This window comes from Apiospora kogelbergensis, assembly GCF_038363985.1.
Source record: "Apiospora kogelbergensis strain CBS 113332 chromosome Unknown utg000002l_segment0_segment0, whole genome shotgun sequence".
NCBI classification, from domain to species: domain Eukaryota; kingdom Fungi; phylum Ascomycota; class Sordariomycetes; order Amphisphaeriales; family Apiosporaceae; genus Apiospora; species Apiospora kogelbergensis.
In genome coordinates, this window is record NW_027117419.1 from 1804441 (window position 1) to 1819298 (window position 14858).

The following is a 14858-nucleotide window of genomic DNA, read 5'->3' on the forward strand; positions in this document are numbered from 1 at the left end:
TTCGATGATTGGCTTGGCAATTGCCAGCCGTTCCCCGTTCACGTTCCTGGTGCCTGGCTAGGCTGTGCAAATCGGCATCCGGGGAAGACAGTCAATGGTGGGCAGACCTCCTTCCGGGGCCAGGCCTCGGCCGTTGGCGGCCCATAATCTCGCTTCTGCAGTGAGCACTATACGCATACGTACGAGCAGTGCGGCCCGGCGACAAACAACGTGATGAGGGGGATGGGCTGTCGGCTTCGAAAGAATCTTCTTCGGTCGCAGTCCGTCACATCCTCCTCTTGGCATGCAGCCCGGCTACAGTTCGTTATGTGGAGGCCAGCCCGGTAGGAACCGCAAAGTAACGTTTTGATGTCTTGCGTTCCTGTTACCGCACCCGCCCGCCTCCCATTGGTTGGCGGCTCGCCTCCAACAAATTGTACCTCGAGTTCCGGCCCAACCTCACGTCGGAATGGCGGCTTAAGGATCACATCGTTTTTGGAGGGATCAACTATTGGGGGAGGTGCTCTACGGTAAACGAGCAGAGGGCCAAGATCGCACCGCTATCCTACCGGCATGTTTACTTTGGGATCATATCACTTGGCAACTCTGGGATCTTCTGTATATATAAGCCATCTCTCTGTCCGAGGTCAAAGAATGACTTGATGATAAGACATCAGTCCAGAGTCATCAACCAGAACCACCTCATACCAAGAACATCGCCCTAAGCTATTTCCCTCTATCAAACACCAACATACAACCCACCATCCAGAATGCTCTCCTCCCTAGCTATCAGTCTGTTGGCGATGCTGTCCGCCGTGTCAGCCGCCAATCAGCCCGCCCATTGCTCCACGACGTGGGACGACTGGGAGCACACCACCGCGGGCGTCAAGACCCATGAGTGCTATACCTACTCCAAGACCCGCCCAGCAGGTATGATTCGTCTTCACCCCATCTTCGTCGATACCGCGAAAGACCAACCAACTAACACGATAAAAACCAGGGCCCTGCCCAACGTACAACGCCCCGACTGATATCATGTGTCTGATGACCGTGGCAGTCGAAAACCTGGAGGTCCCCTGCGCAACGGACTGCTGTGTTGAGACGCCGACAGTCTACGTTGACGCCCCATGCCCCACGAGCCCAACCGGTTGCGTCTTCCCTACCGAGACCATCACGCAAACGATGGGATGTGCGGAAACTGCCCAGAAGCCGCTGGTCACCGCCAAGCCAACGGTTTGGTAGGCTATTGGAGTTGATGAGCCAGCGGTAGGGGGCTACGGATTAATGTGGGCGCAAAGGAGTGTGGCCTCCGCCATTTGAAGACCGTGTGGCAATATCAGAAAAGGGCACGGAGTTCAAAACATGGGAATCAGATTATGAAAATGAGGTTGTGTCGAGATCTTGCTTTGATTCAGCGTGCAGTCATTCATTCATGCATCCGTTCATCAAAGCTTAGTATTTATTTTAATACAAACACTTATCGCACTGTGGCTCCCTTCAGGCTCTTCACTGTACATTTGCCTCCGCTGGCAGTGAACAGCTTACCCAAACCATCCTTGCCGGTCTCCTTCACCAAGCCAGCATCAAACGCGACCTCTAGGTCATCGGTAGTCGTGAAGCCGGGCTGGAACATCTCCCAAACCTTCTTCTTGGGGTTGAGCACGCCTTCCGGCTCGCCCTCCCAACCCTGGAAGTTGACACGCTCGCCTGCCTTGGCATCTGCGGGCGGGCTGACCAGCTCAACCGGGCCCTTGTGGTCATCGACCTCGCCTTCCTTCAGCTTGGGCGACGCTGCCAGGACCATAGCGCATGACTTGATGCCTCGCATCTTGACGGGCTTCAGGTTGGCAACCACGACAACCTTGCGCCCTTGCATCTCCTCCAGGGGAACCAGTCCGTTAAGACCGGAGCAGACCGTCCGGCAGATCTGGCCCTCGTACTCAGTGTAGTCTTCTGTCGCCTCCTTGTCGCCCATGGCGATAGTCGAGACAAACAAGCTGTCGGCTTCAGGGTGCTTGATGGCCTTGAGGATATGTCCGACTCGGAGGTCGATGAGGGCAGGAGTAGGAGGTGCGACAGCAGCAGGGGCCTTCTGCTGCTTAGGGGCTTTTTCCTTCTTTTCCTTCTTGGGCTTGGCTTCGCCACTAGCACCAACAGCAGCTGCAACGGCATCCTTAGCCTCGGTAGCCTTCTGGACAACCGTCTCGGCGGCGGCCTTCGTGCGATCGGCAATGGTAGCTTGAGCGCCACCGGCGGCGGCGGCGGCAGCAGCCTTCTCCTTCTTCAGGCGCTCCTTCTCGGCCTTGGCATCATGAGGAGGCTTGACGTAAAGAACGTCATCCGGGTCGATGTTGATCTTATCCGAGTCCTTGACCTCGAGACCGAAGACGGGGGAGTTCTGAACGAAGTCGATGTGGCGGACGATGTTGTGGTAGCCCTTCTCGCCGGTTCGCTGTTCGGGAGTCCAAGCAGAGACGGCTGGGGCAAGAGTCTCGTAGATGGACACGTCAGCCTTTGACGGCTTGGTACCAAGCAGGGTGGTGCGGGTTGAGAGGTGGGTGTTCAGAGACTCGAGGATGGAGGCATCGTTAGGGGAAGACTTCAGTCGGTCCGCGGTGGTGGTCCATTGCTGAATCTCAGTCTCCTCAGCGGGGCTGTACTTCTGAGTGGAAAAGGCAGCCATTGTGAAGGAGCGAAGCGGGTGTATACTCCTGAGAGCAGGACGGGAGAGTCTCTGGAAGAGTGACAGCTTGTCAAGATTGTCCGTATCGCCTACCCTCACAAGCAGGCAATATAATTTGTATTTTGGTGGGATGGTGATGGGTTGGCGGGGATCCAGATTTGAATTTGGGAAGCTTCTTTGGCTCGACCCCGCGATTTATTTACTTTGGTGACAATTTCGGTTGGATGCATAAGCAAGGATTGCAGTCATGTCCTTTATAAATGCATAGGTCTGCCAGTCTGCTTAGATCAATGCGATGACGGGGCCATCCATCCCAGAACGGAAGTTTGGAATCGCCGTGCTCCGACAGGAACGAGGTACGTACCGACGAAGGTACCCGAGTCGTCTTAGTCGTCCTTGCCTTGACCTGCAGTGGAGCTCGAAAACGGCTTGCCTGGCCCGTCCCAATCCCAGAGAGTCCATCCAGTCCCGTCGCGAGATTTGAGTTGCAGGAGACTCAAGCTACCTCATCGAGAAAGAGAGCTGTTTGCCGACGAAACCCCATCTCTTCTATCTCTCTCCTCCCCCATCCGAACCGACCTGCAACACGGCAACCCCATTTTAGATATCACGATGGCTGGTTACGGCTACAGTTATGGCGTCGGCAGTCTGACCACCGCCCTCCTCGTCATTGGAGCTTGTGAGTAAACACCCGCGGCATCATGATCCATTCGCCAGATCCAACTAACCTGGTCGCGAACCAACAGACATGCTATTTACTGGCAGCGGCGAGGCATTCAACGTATGTAATCATCTGCACGAATCCATCGATCTATGTCCGAGTTTAACATGATGGCTGCATTATAGGTCGGAGCATTCCTGGAATCAGTATCGCCTTACGCCTGGGCCTCCTCGGAATAGCGCTTTGCATTGGGCTTTCGGTTGTGGGAGCAGCATGGTAAGGAACTATCCTTCCTCTTCTCGTCGCCCTGCTTGAGGTTTTCGCCTTTATTTTCTAATCTCGCGGCATTAAAGGGGCATTTTCATCACTGGATCCTCCATCCTCGGCGCCGGCGTCAAGGCTCCCCGAATTCGAACCAAGAACCTGATCTCCATCATCTTTTGCGAGGTCGTCGCAATCTACGGTGTCATCATGGCCATCGTCTTCTCCTCCAAGGTTGGCTCCGTTAGCGAGGACATGCTGGCCGACGCCAACGCCTACTACACGGGCTTCGCTCTATTCTGGGCCGGCCTGACCGTCGGCGGCTGCAACCTGGTGTGCGGTGTCGCGGTCGGCATGAACGGTTCCGGCGCTGCCCTGGCCGATGCTGCCGATGCTTCGCTATTCGTCAAGATCCTCGTCATTGAAATCTTCAGCTCTGTTCTTGGTCTATTCGGCCTGATTGTCGGTCTGTTGGTCCAGGGCAAGGCCAACGACTTTGGTTTCAAAGCATAGTGCCGTATTCGAATGAAGATGAGGATGGACCTACGAAGGTGGAAAACAGTATAGATGGAGATACAAGGGGTATCGCGAGCCTTGCAGGGACTCGCCACATGCATTTAGGACCTAGCTCGGGGCCTCTGGCGTTTTGGGGAGGAATGAATGCAAGCCAGACAGTGCATGGTGTGTAGTATCTATGACCGCTCTAACAATGTACCAGTATTAGAAATGGAAGCATCGCACTTGAGCGTCATATGGTCTTTGGATTCTTGTACCCGATTGGACTAGATATTGGAAACTGCGCGCACTGTAATAGGCCAAAGAACCGAGAATTGACAGTAAGTCGTTCGAGTAAAAGGTACATGTCACATCATAGCAGGTAGGCATATAAGAGTTAAATATCATGATGTTGTTTCATTTCGAGTTTTCTATGTTGTGTACAAAAGGTCGGACTCCCTGAGGACGGCTGCTCATACATCGGTGTAATCGTAATCGGACATCCTGCCCATAATACATCTCCGGACTGTCCATGAGCCTCTAGCCTTCATTTCTTCCGTTGGTATATTACACGGGTTGAAATCATAATTCCCTTCAACTTGCAATGCCTTTTCCATTGCCCTGAAACGCCCTTCACAAAACTGTTAAACGCCACCAAATGCGATCGCTAGTAAATGACGACCTTCCCATCTAATCGTTTAGTCCGTAGCTGCGTGGTTTCTTTCCAATTGTTGACCTGAGGATCGTGCAAGCAGTGCGCGATTTTCTAGGATCAGGAGAAGAAGTATTGACTTGTCTTCAACTCGGAGACATCAAAATTTCCCTTCTCGGGAATCTTGGGAATAGCAAAGGGCATCCAAACAGTCACGACTTTACCCTTTGATTGGGATTTCGGCGTTTCAGCAGCGACCGTCAATTCGAAGTGTCCAGCTTGCATCAACGACTTGGCGTACTCTGGGTTTTCACCAAAAGCCTCCGTCTTCTCCTCACCCTCCTGAATGCCCTGCGCCTCCTTGACAATGGCATCAACGGACGGCACATTTCCGAGACCTACTTCCTCCATTTCATCGGCAGCGGCTGATTCGCTTGCTGTACTGTAGGCTGCAAAGATGCTCGCAGGAGTCTTCATATCCCGTCCCTTTTCATTATCGGCAGGATCATGAGAACTAAGAAGCCGGAGTCGTTCTCTTTCCAGAATCAATTCTTCTTTCAGATTGAGCTTGGTTGCTCTTCTATATGCCCCGATCTCTTTCTCCACTTCGCTGCCCTGAGGCACTTTGGCAAGATAAAGCGAGCCCTTGTAGCGCGCTTCGAATTCAGCAGCCAGCCGTTCAATGACCTTTTCGCTGTGGATGCGGATGAAAGAATCGCGGAGTACACGGTTCATCACGTCGACGTCTCCCGCATGGGTCCAAAACGAGTCGTGAACAGCAGCAAAGGTGAGTCCCGCCTCATGGCACTCGAGAGCCGAGAGAAGCATGTGTGTAGCATCCAGTGAATGGATAAAGTTTGGTGGGAAGGCTTGAAGTTGTTTCCGTCGATTGACGGGATCCGCTCGGTCAGGAATCTGGAGATTGAGGTCTTGCAGTGATGTGGAGATGACTCGAGTAGCAGTCTTGCGGTAGGGTTGGACGACAGGAAGACGTAGCGGCGTCGTCCAAACGATTGTCGATCTGAATTGACTCAATAGCTCGTCTGTCGCCGACAGCTTTTTCACTCCAGCCTTCTTTTCCTTCCCAGTTTTCCCGCGGTCCTGTTCGATCCTGTCCATCTGCTCGGGAGTCAGGGCTCTGCATACGCGGCCAGCGCACTCTCCGAGCCAGTATTGGATGTCGTGAGCTCCACGAAACATAGAACCAAGAGCCTTAAAAATCTTGACCGCAAGGTAAGAGGCCAGCAGCATAGGAGGCGTGCCAGTCTCTTCCTGGATATTGGGATACAGCGATTCTATCTGTTTCTGGACTTGCGCTCGAGCTCCAATGAAGGTAACTCCGTAGACATTAGTCATGACAGTTTGCTTGACGACCTTTCGGGTGATTTTCCCATCGACGGCTTTGGCGAGAAAATTATCCACCTTGACATCCTCGGCTACACTCTCCTTGACAAGATTCGCCACGGCCGAATACACATCAGCGGGGCGATCCCCAGGAACAAGATTGACTTGCTGGGCACCCCAAAGGTCGCCACCTAATGCAGCATAATGCTGAAGGCCGTTACACGTGCCATCCTGGTGAACGGGAAGGTGTGACACATATTGGGTTGGATCAGGCAAATCCATTGCAGCCTTGAGTTCGAAACAAGTCGCCAGGCATTGCCATTCATCCTCGGCCTTCAGCCACCAACCATTTCCGTTCAATGGGTCCTTAACAGAGTCGCGGATGTTTTCGAGGTTGTCCATCGCGAATTGTTCGCGCTCAGAGATGCTCGCCTTGTCAAAGCCGAAAACATTGGCCAGGTGAACCTTTAACCACCTCAGACCACTCTCGCCGAGTTTCTTGCCTTCAGCAAATCGTAGAAGACCACGTGTGTTGTCGGCGCCCATATGATTCAGGTAGGTCGGAAGTGGATAGGCACGGCCACGGAAGTCCACGTTGTGGGGAAAATAGAAAGTTTGCTCTTTGAAAGCGCTGGCGATCTCAAGCTGGAAATTCATGAAGCACCGCTCCGAATGGAGACCTGATTTCAGGTTCTCGGCGATTTTGACAGCACGAATCCACTTTCGTCGTTCCATCGGGTCGTCGGAGGTCTCGGGCTCTTCTGGGATTGGGATGTCCGGGGTGAGCGCTGGGATACCTGCAACCGCTTTCCCGCTGTTCCATGCCTGGAGCATAACATCATAGACCGGCCGGTTGATCCTCCACCCAGTCTTGCCGAGAACATCTAGTCCTTTGCAGACCTGCTCCATGTCACCGCGCTTGATAGCTGCCTCGGCGTAAATCTTCTGATCGATCTCGCCGTGCTTGACGCGGATGACCGTAGAAGGAGAGTTGATAAAACCGCCTTTGTCGAATTTCGTCCATGGCTCAGGTTCTACCAACATGGGCAAATGGCGTGCGAGGAAATCAGCACGAGGTTCGCTCTTCAGAAGTTCCGAAAGGAATTTATTTGGCGCAATCATGCCGACCCTCTTTCCTTTCTTAAAGACAGTTGTATGAGCAAAAGCTGGTTGGACTTGGCTCAGCATCTTCTTCGTCTCCGGGTGCTCACGCTCAACCGTCACTTTGGCAGTATCGATCAGGGCTGAGATCAAAATAGATCCGACTTGTGTTCTGACATAGACGGGCCAGCTGGTAGTGTCGAATTTGGGGGCTTGAACGATGTTTGCTTGTTGGGTGGCAGGCTCCACTTCCAAGGACTCTGGTGATGAAGACGATTCCACTTCGGTCAGGTTTTGTTTAAGCACGCGCTTCCGGGCGTATTCGGCATTCTTCGCCTTGCGTTCAGCAGTGCGTTCAGCATCTCGTTTTTGCGATCGTATATCCTCTTCAACAGCCTTGCCAAGCATTTGAATGGTGTTGGCTATCATGGCTCCGTTATCGGCTCCCTGTTGAGCAATGGTATTGAGAATGCTTAGAATTGTGACGGCAGCCAACCGGGTTGGATTGGACTGTCTCAAAAAAGGTCCATAGACACATCGTCCCATATCCTCCTGATTCTTGTGCTTGCGGTTCTCCGACTCCTCGAACCCGGCGAATTCCTCCTCGATTCTGGCCTCGAGAGCCACCTGCCAGTCGTAAAGCTGAGAATTCAAGGCATTGGTTGATAATGATGAATTCCGACCAATTTTTTTCAAAGCCTCGTTCTCTTCCCTCCAACGACGGATTGCAGAATCAACACAGTCACGCTCCAGCCTGGACTGAATCTCTCGTCGTTCGTTGTAAGAAAGTCCTGAGATGTCTCGTCCTTTGATATCAGAGAAGAACGATAGTACTTCCCGCAATGACTTCAGACCAAGACCCTTTTGAGGCACAGCAAGTACTTCGAACTCACCATGGTGGGGTAATGTAGAGTTGCTGGTAGTGGTCGACTCAGCTGCCACCGCATCGTGTGTCAATTCGGACATATCTGACTCTTCCTCCATGGGTACATCCATGAATGCATCGGGATCTATGTTGTGCGTAGTGCACAAGCCCGTAATTGTGGCCAGGTCCTGGTCGGATAAGATACTGGAAAAAGTGAAGACTTCGAGACCAGCATCGCCAGGCATCATTCCCATGTAACGGTTGATTAGACGCTCGAGATTGTCAGGCGGATAATTGGAAAGTAGCGAGATCTTCAACATGCAGGCAATCGTCTCGGCGTTCTGGGGGAGATCCATGGCCCGAATTCGAGTTTCGTACCACGCCCGCATGGACTCAGCCCACTTGAGATCTGGGCGGTTGTAAAACTGCTCTATGTTGGCGCGAAGGAAAATATTGTGAAGTCGAATCAATTCCTCCCCAGATAAAAAATTGGCATCGCCAAACCGCTTGAGGACAGTCTCAGCGCGATCTATATGGCTGACTTGGATACAAGCGTTGAAGACGGACAGCATGGAGTCGGCCTCACCGGGAACACCATTGGGAGACATGCGCGATCGTGGTAAAGGATCTTCGGGCTCCGACACGAGTAGCGGGTTTGAGGGATCGAATGGGCGCAGTTCGTAGAGGGAACGGGGCGGCGAGGGTGGTGGAGGGTAGGAGGAAGCCAACGAATGGGTTCGAGAATTATCCATGGCCGTAGCTAACAGTCTGTTGTCGTGAGGTGAGCCTGGAGTGACAGGCGCATTGGTTCTCCGTCTCCATGGCAGGATATCTGGTCGGGTGACTATAGGTCGTCGGCTCGGTGTGGTAACGAAGGTCTGGAGCGAAGGACATCTTGAGGATAGCTGAGGTCGTCTCAAGGTGTGCATCCTCGGCATTGAGAGGCTCTTTCGAGCCGAAGGCCGCACAAACATCGCGACGGAGCGTGCTGATCAAAAGGTGCTGAATATATACAGTAGGCGAAAGAAGTGACGGCAGACCAAGTTAACTGCGAACAGATTGGTTGGCACGCACGCAGGCCTCGACAAACATTAAAGAGCCCTACAGTCGAAGAAAAGAGGTAAAGTACAAGTCGACAGACATCCAATGGTGTCTATACTCGACCTCGAACCAAATCAACCGAGGAACATAACATTCGTGGAAGAGGAATTCCGGTGAAAGAATAGTTTCATCAGGACGGGAGGCAAAACGGCGACTTGCAATCGGGCTTTGGGGCCCGGTTTAATTTTCCGATTTCAATTTTTATCATTTTTTCCGATTGATAAGCCCGACAGCCTGAGCTTGGTTGTGGGGCTACAAATTCAAGCCCCCTATTGGCTGAAATCTAGGAAAGAGTCGCTCCACCTCGAGTCCAGCTACCTCTGCTCGGGGACGGTACCTTCTTGACATCCTGGAAGCAGAGTGCAGAGGGGAGGACAAGCTTGGTGCTTGGAGAGCTTTAATAGGATTTTCCGACGGCGTCAACTGATCTCATTCATCGTCATCGTCATCAGAGGGGCCCGGACGAAACAAGAGTCGTAGATCTATGAAAACCAGGAAAACACCGCAATAACTTTCTTCTACGGCATGCGATAATGGCTGCTAGACGTGTATTGGAAGCAGCTGCTTCAGCAGGCTGCTCTCATTGCCGTGCCTCCGTGTTCAAGCTGTTCCTCACGCCCGCCACCCCGTACATCGCGCCTCAAGCACACGCTGTCACTACCAGGCGCCTGGCCTTCTCAGCTCCAGCTTTGCGCCGCTTCTCTTCAGCAGCAGTCCGTTCCTTTCCAAGCGAATCTGGCAAACCCCAGTCTCCACAAGAAACGGATCCCGACACCGAGAGTGCTGAAGATGGCCAAGTGGCGGACTCGCAGGAAGCAGAGGTTCCATGGTATCTCCAGGTAGAGCCACCCACGCATGCGCCAGTGGCCGAACCGCCCCCGTTGCCAGAGGTGCCGGCAGATTCACCTGCTATCCTTCAGTCGCTGCTGGAATATGCGTCCGAGGAGATGGGTCTAGAGGAGCTCTCCCTGCTGGACTTGCGCAAGCTCAACCCACCCGCCGCCTTGGGGTCCAATTTATTCATGTTGTTTGGTAATGCGCGGAGCGAACGCCATCTCCATGTTTCAGCAAGTCGCTTGGTCCGCTGGCTACGCTATGAGCACAAAGTCCATGCCGACGCAGATGGTTTGCTGGGTCCCAACGAGCGCAAGACCAAGCTCCGGAGAAAAGCTAGGAGGGCGAAGCTCCTGGGGACCATGGGCACCGACGATGCCGATGACGGCATCTCCACCGGTTGGATCTGTGTTAATCTTGGCACCCTCAACCGAGGCGCCGAGGCGTCTACTGTTGTCGCGGAAGACGGCCGCGTCGCTGGGTTCGGTGTCTCACAGAAGGGCTCTACGATCGTGGTACAAGTCATGACAGAGGCCCGGAGAGCAGAGCTCGACCTGGAAACCCTATGGCGGAGGTCGCTGGAGAGACAGGCTCGAAATGCTTCAAGCGATTCAGCAAATCCAGCTGAGGGCACTGCCGCCCCAGGACAGTCTTCCATAACACATCCTCCGACACGACCGCATTTACCGTCCCATCAAACGCCTGGTGCCAGTGGCCTTGTCGCAACACAGTCCAGGTCGATGTCTACGTCATCTGCCGTTGACGGCAACCGAGTAGCTTCGACCCCCTTCCGAAGTAGCCTATGGCATCAACTTCAAGGAGCTATCGGAGCAACTTCAGTATGACGGAAAGGAGAAGCTTCGTACTCTTGAGCTCCTCCATACCCATATACATCAAGCGTCTCTGCAGGAGATGAGGGAAATGTTGGCATCTTCAGCGTTCGATCGGTTGCTGACATTGGCTATCCAGGATGTGCCATCACAACATACATGGAGTCTGCGATTGGATCTAGAATGTAGGGGGCGGCAGCTCAATTTCTCACCTTACTCCGGAATCAACAACATCAAAACCTTGATTTCGCAATACCGCACAGATGCTATATTAGCCACACGAGAGCAATGCCTTGACATTCTCTCTTGCATATACACGTCGTCCGGCGCCGCCTTACCAGAGAAGAATGCCGCAGCTTTGGATCTTCTCGACTCCTTGCAACTCCGCAGCCAGAATGTAATCACGAACGACGTCATTGTCGCCATCATCGAGGCTATCTCAACAGATCGTGACGCCGGCGCAGCAACCTGGGCACTGCAGACCCGACTCGAGACACTCCTACTACATGCTCGATTGCCTTACATGGGCGAGGATCTGCTGATCAAGCTTCTCGGCGCCTACTCAAGGCAGCGTAACTGGGAACGCTTCTGGGAGGTATGGCGTATGCCGCCCCATATATGCAGCCGCGGTCTCAAGATCTGTATTTGTACTTGTATCGTCTGATGATGAGCACGAAGTCGGCTCATCTCTGCGCCGCTGCACTGCGTCGTTGCGTCCCCGAGATGCTGAAGGAGAATCCCCGGTCCATCATAACCCTCGTGTGCGTGAGGCGATCCTTGGATGTGTCAATTTTGCCGATTCCAAAGCGCTGCAGCATGCCACACAACTTCCGGAGGAGTCGGACAATGCCGCAATGCAAGCATTCGCAAACCGGGAGTTTGTCCGTTTCGTTAGAAGTATCAAGTCTCTAGCTTAGGTGGCGGCTTTTTACAATGGTTATTAATTAGTCCGGACGTTCACGTGTATCCGGGTGTATGATATCTCTAGGGACTGTTAAGTGTGAGCACTGATGTTCGGCTCCATTATGTGATGTGTGTTGTGACACAGCTAATGAAGTTTGTTGCCCGACACGCTGACTGGTAGCCCATTGCTAGTTGCATCTCACAGTGCCGGGGCGATGTAGCGAGCCTAGCGAGCCGATGCCCGTGAAGCTTGGCAACGTGCGACTAGTGATTGGCTGTCCGCGCATGGCCCTGACCTGCCTATTGTGGCAGGTAGTAATGTGTAATACAGGAGAATGGCGTATATATTGCTTGATTGGCCTAGTTTCACGCCGGTTACCATTGGTAACCGGATTGTCTTTGGCTTGCCGATGCAGCCAACGTTGATAGCATATCATGCGAGCATGGATTGAGTACGTGTACGACGCTGGGAGGGCTCCTGTTGGACTATAAAGTCTTCTGGAACTGCAGGCCAAGCTTTCCCGATCTCTTGGCACATTATACTCATCGAATGCGCCGCCTAACCATCCTCTTCACAAATTTTGGTTTAATCCCATCGTCGCCATGATCGGTCTCATGCCCAGCAGCAGCACTATGCTTCTCCCCACCGCAGCCACGTTCCTCTTGCTGCTAGCCGCCCCCGGCGTCCAGGCTTGGGGCGCAATGGGCCATGAGACGGTGGCGTACGTCGCCACCGACTTCGTCGCCGCGGGCACTCGCACGTACTTCCAGAGCCTGCTGGGGGATGCCTCGGCCGACTATCTGGCCTCGGTCGCGAGCTGGGCCGACTCGTACCGCTACACCAAGGCCGGCAAGTTCTCCGCCGGATTCCACTACATCGACGCCCACGACGACCCGCCCGCGAGCTGTGGAGTCGACTTCTCGCGCGACTGCGGCGCCGGCGGGTGCATCGTGAGCGCTATCTCCAACTATGTAAGTTGAAGCTGAGGGTTGGTCCCCTGTCGTTCTCGGTACATTCGCGTTGCCTTACTAGAGAGGGAGAAAGGGGGTCAGGCTGAGCCGTGGGTGAGGATACAACAAGATAGAAAGCTAATGTTTCATTCTTTGCAATGTCAGACAAGTCGCTTGCTGGATACGGACTTGAGCTCGTCGGATCGCCAGATAGCTGCCAAGGTATGTATGTCCCACCTTGCGTAGGTATATAAGTAATATGCGGTATGGCTTTCGGCAGGCTAATACTATCGCCAAAGATGGTCATCCATTTTCTCGGAGATATAGGCCAGCCGCTCCACAACGAGAACCTCGATGTAGGAGGTAACGACATCCATGTCGAGTATAGCGGTGACGAGACCAACCTACACCACATCTGGGACTCTGAAATCCCCGAGTCAGTGTCGGGCGGTTCGTCATTGAGTTCGGCCCGGTCCTGGGCGACCTCCTTGACCACCGGTGCGTGTCACATTCTCCCTTGTTCAAGGGCTTGTTTTTTCATGTGCTGACTCCATTTCATTCACATAGCAATCAATTCTGGCACTTACAAGTCTCAAGCTGGTGGCTGGGTGAGCGGGCTGAGCATTGCGGACGCGCAGAACACCACTATAGATTGGGCCACCGAGTCCAACGCTTACGTCTGCTCGGTTGTGCTCGTAGGGGGCATCGATGCCGTGGAAAACAAGGATCTCAGCGGCGATTACACTACGACAGCACAGCCAGTTGTTTCCCTGCAAATTGCGAAGCAAGGCTATCGTCTGGCTAAGTGGCTTGATGCGATTGCTACAGCTGTTTAGCCGTTCATTCACATCTCAATGGCCTATGCAATGAGTAAAAGGGGGTATGTTATTACAATTATTACGGAGCAATCGTATTAACAAATACCCAGCACTTCATTGTAGAAGAATTTGATGCCTCAATTCCATATCATAATCTACCACCAGTGGAATCTATACTATGTTCAGAGTAGAGTGTCAAGAACGGTCAAGGATTCAATGCTGGCTTAGACCAAAGACACAAATGCTGACGCTATAATACATACCCAACGAAGCGATCTACTACTCACCTTACCTACCACCTGGGTGAGTGTTCCCGATGCCAATTCCTGGCGCTCCGCGCAACATCGCCGACACAAGCCTGGAGCCGCCGTTGCTGTGCCCGCGTCAGCGATGCATCCGTCGAGCTCGCTGTCCGGTCAGACGGCAGGTGCTCCTCTATCCAGGTACGGAGGGCCCAGTCAGCGCGTCGGTCTCGGCAAGGCCCGCAGTTGTGATCCACGGCGCCGCCCTCTACGAAGGTGAGGGGCAGCTGCGCGGCGCGGGACAGGAGAGTATTGTACCCAGGAGTCCGGATCAGGCACCCACAGTGCTTGTAGGCCAGCTCGAAGCGGCAGACAGGGCAGTTGGGCGGTTCCTTCTCCGCGTCTCGGCTGCGTATCCAGTTGTCCATACAGTGGGACCCGATCATGTGCCCGCAAGGCAGCACCGTCATAGGCTCAAGCGACGCGTCCGGATACAAATTGGGCGAGACCCGGGCGGGTACGTCGAGGTGATACCCGCAGCATGGGCACTTCAGGTCCAGCAGTACGGGCTGAAAGGACACCGGGTCCACGCCGGTGTCGATGTATGGCGCGATATCAACAAATTGCGTGGCGTCGCTGATGATCCGCGCTTGTTTGCAGGACGTCCCTTGCCATTGTATGTACAGCTGCTTCAAGTCATCGGGTAGGGTCGATGGCGGCGGCACATACATCGCAGGCAACCGTGTGGGTTGCCGCCATGGCGGTGCCTCAAAGGGATTGTTACCTCGTACCCCAGAGGCCGAGCTGGGTGCTTCTTGCGAAGGGGCAGGGAGAGTCCCTGCACCTGATGTTTCGCGAGAAGGAATCGATGCCAGCTCTACCATGGAAACAGCGGCGAGCTCTTGAGAAGGGACCGACTCTTGCGGAGGCGACGGACGTAGCTCAGGGAAAGTTCTTGCAGGGGGTTCTTCGTGAGAAGACAACTCAATTGTAGGAATAGGGGCCAGCTCACTTGGAGGGGCAGATTGCAACTCTGGAACACTGGCAACGACTGTCGCATGAGAAGGAGTGTGGAGAAGAGCTGAAGGAGACGGTACTGATGGAGGCGGAGGCGCAGGTGCGATTCGCCTATAGCCCC

At 53.7% G+C, this 14858-nt stretch overlaps 7 protein-coding genes across 7 annotated transcripts; 4 read left to right on the forward strand and 3 right to left on the reverse strand.

The window, feature by feature from the left end:
- Window positions 1–749: 749 nt before the first annotated feature.
- On the forward strand, window positions 750–1221 carry PG998_003452 (uncharacterized protein; the record flags this gene model as incomplete). Its single annotated transcript, XM_066870270.1, has 2 exons — window positions 750–909; window positions 980–1221. 2 exons carry the CDS (start codon window positions 750–752, stop codon window positions 1219–1221), a joined length of 402 nt encoding a protein of 133 aa, XP_066734020.1.
- A 235-nt stretch (window positions 1222–1456) lies between these two features.
- On the reverse strand, window positions 1457–2662 carry PG998_003453 (methionyl-tRNA synthetase; the record flags this gene model as incomplete). Its single annotated transcript, XM_066870271.1, has 1 exon — window positions 1457–2662. One exon carries the CDS (start codon window positions 2660–2662, stop codon window positions 1457–1459), a length of 1206 nt encoding a protein of 401 aa, XP_066734021.1.
- A 612-nt stretch (window positions 2663–3274) lies between these two features.
- Window positions 3275–4097, forward strand: PG998_003454 (ATP synthase subunit C-domain-containing protein; the record flags this gene model as incomplete). The annotated part of the gene is made up of 4 exons (XM_066870272.1): window positions 3275–3341; window positions 3409–3447; window positions 3509–3599; window positions 3677–4097. 4 exons carry the CDS (start codon window positions 3275–3277, stop codon window positions 4095–4097), a joined length of 618 nt encoding a protein of 205 aa, XP_066734022.1.
- A 754-nt stretch (window positions 4098–4851) lies between these two features.
- Window positions 4852–9015, reverse strand: PG998_003455 (uncharacterized protein; the record flags this gene model as incomplete). The annotated part of the gene is made up of 1 exon (XM_066870273.1): window positions 4852–9015. One exon carries the CDS (start codon window positions 9013–9015, stop codon window positions 4852–4854), a length of 4164 nt encoding a protein of 1387 aa, XP_066734023.1.
- Window positions 9016–9675: 660 nt separating this feature from the next.
- On the forward strand, window positions 9676–10821 carry PG998_003456 (ATPase synthesis protein 25; the record flags this gene model as incomplete). The annotated part of the gene is made up of 1 exon (XM_066870274.1): window positions 9676–10821. The coding sequence occupies one exon, from the start codon at window positions 9676–9678 to the stop codon at window positions 10819–10821; it is 1146 nt and encodes a 381-aa protein (XP_066734024.1).
- A 1491-nt stretch (window positions 10822–12312) lies between these two features.
- PG998_003457 (S1/P1 Nuclease) lies at window positions 12313–13496 on the forward strand (the record flags this gene model as incomplete). The annotated part of the gene is made up of 4 exons (XM_066870275.1): window positions 12313–12681; window positions 12826–12882; window positions 12960–13158; window positions 13228–13496. The coding sequence occupies 4 exons, from the start codon at window positions 12313–12315 to the stop codon at window positions 13494–13496; spliced, it is 894 nt and encodes a 297-aa protein (XP_066734025.1).
- Window positions 13497–13770: 274 nt separating this feature from the next.
- PG998_003458 (uncharacterized protein) lies at window positions 13771–14451 on the reverse strand (the record flags this gene model as incomplete). Its single annotated transcript, XM_066870276.1, has 1 exon — window positions 13771–14451. One exon carries the CDS (start codon window positions 14449–14451, stop codon window positions 13771–13773), a length of 681 nt encoding a protein of 226 aa, XP_066734026.1.
- Window positions 14452–14858: the final 407 nt, after the last annotated feature.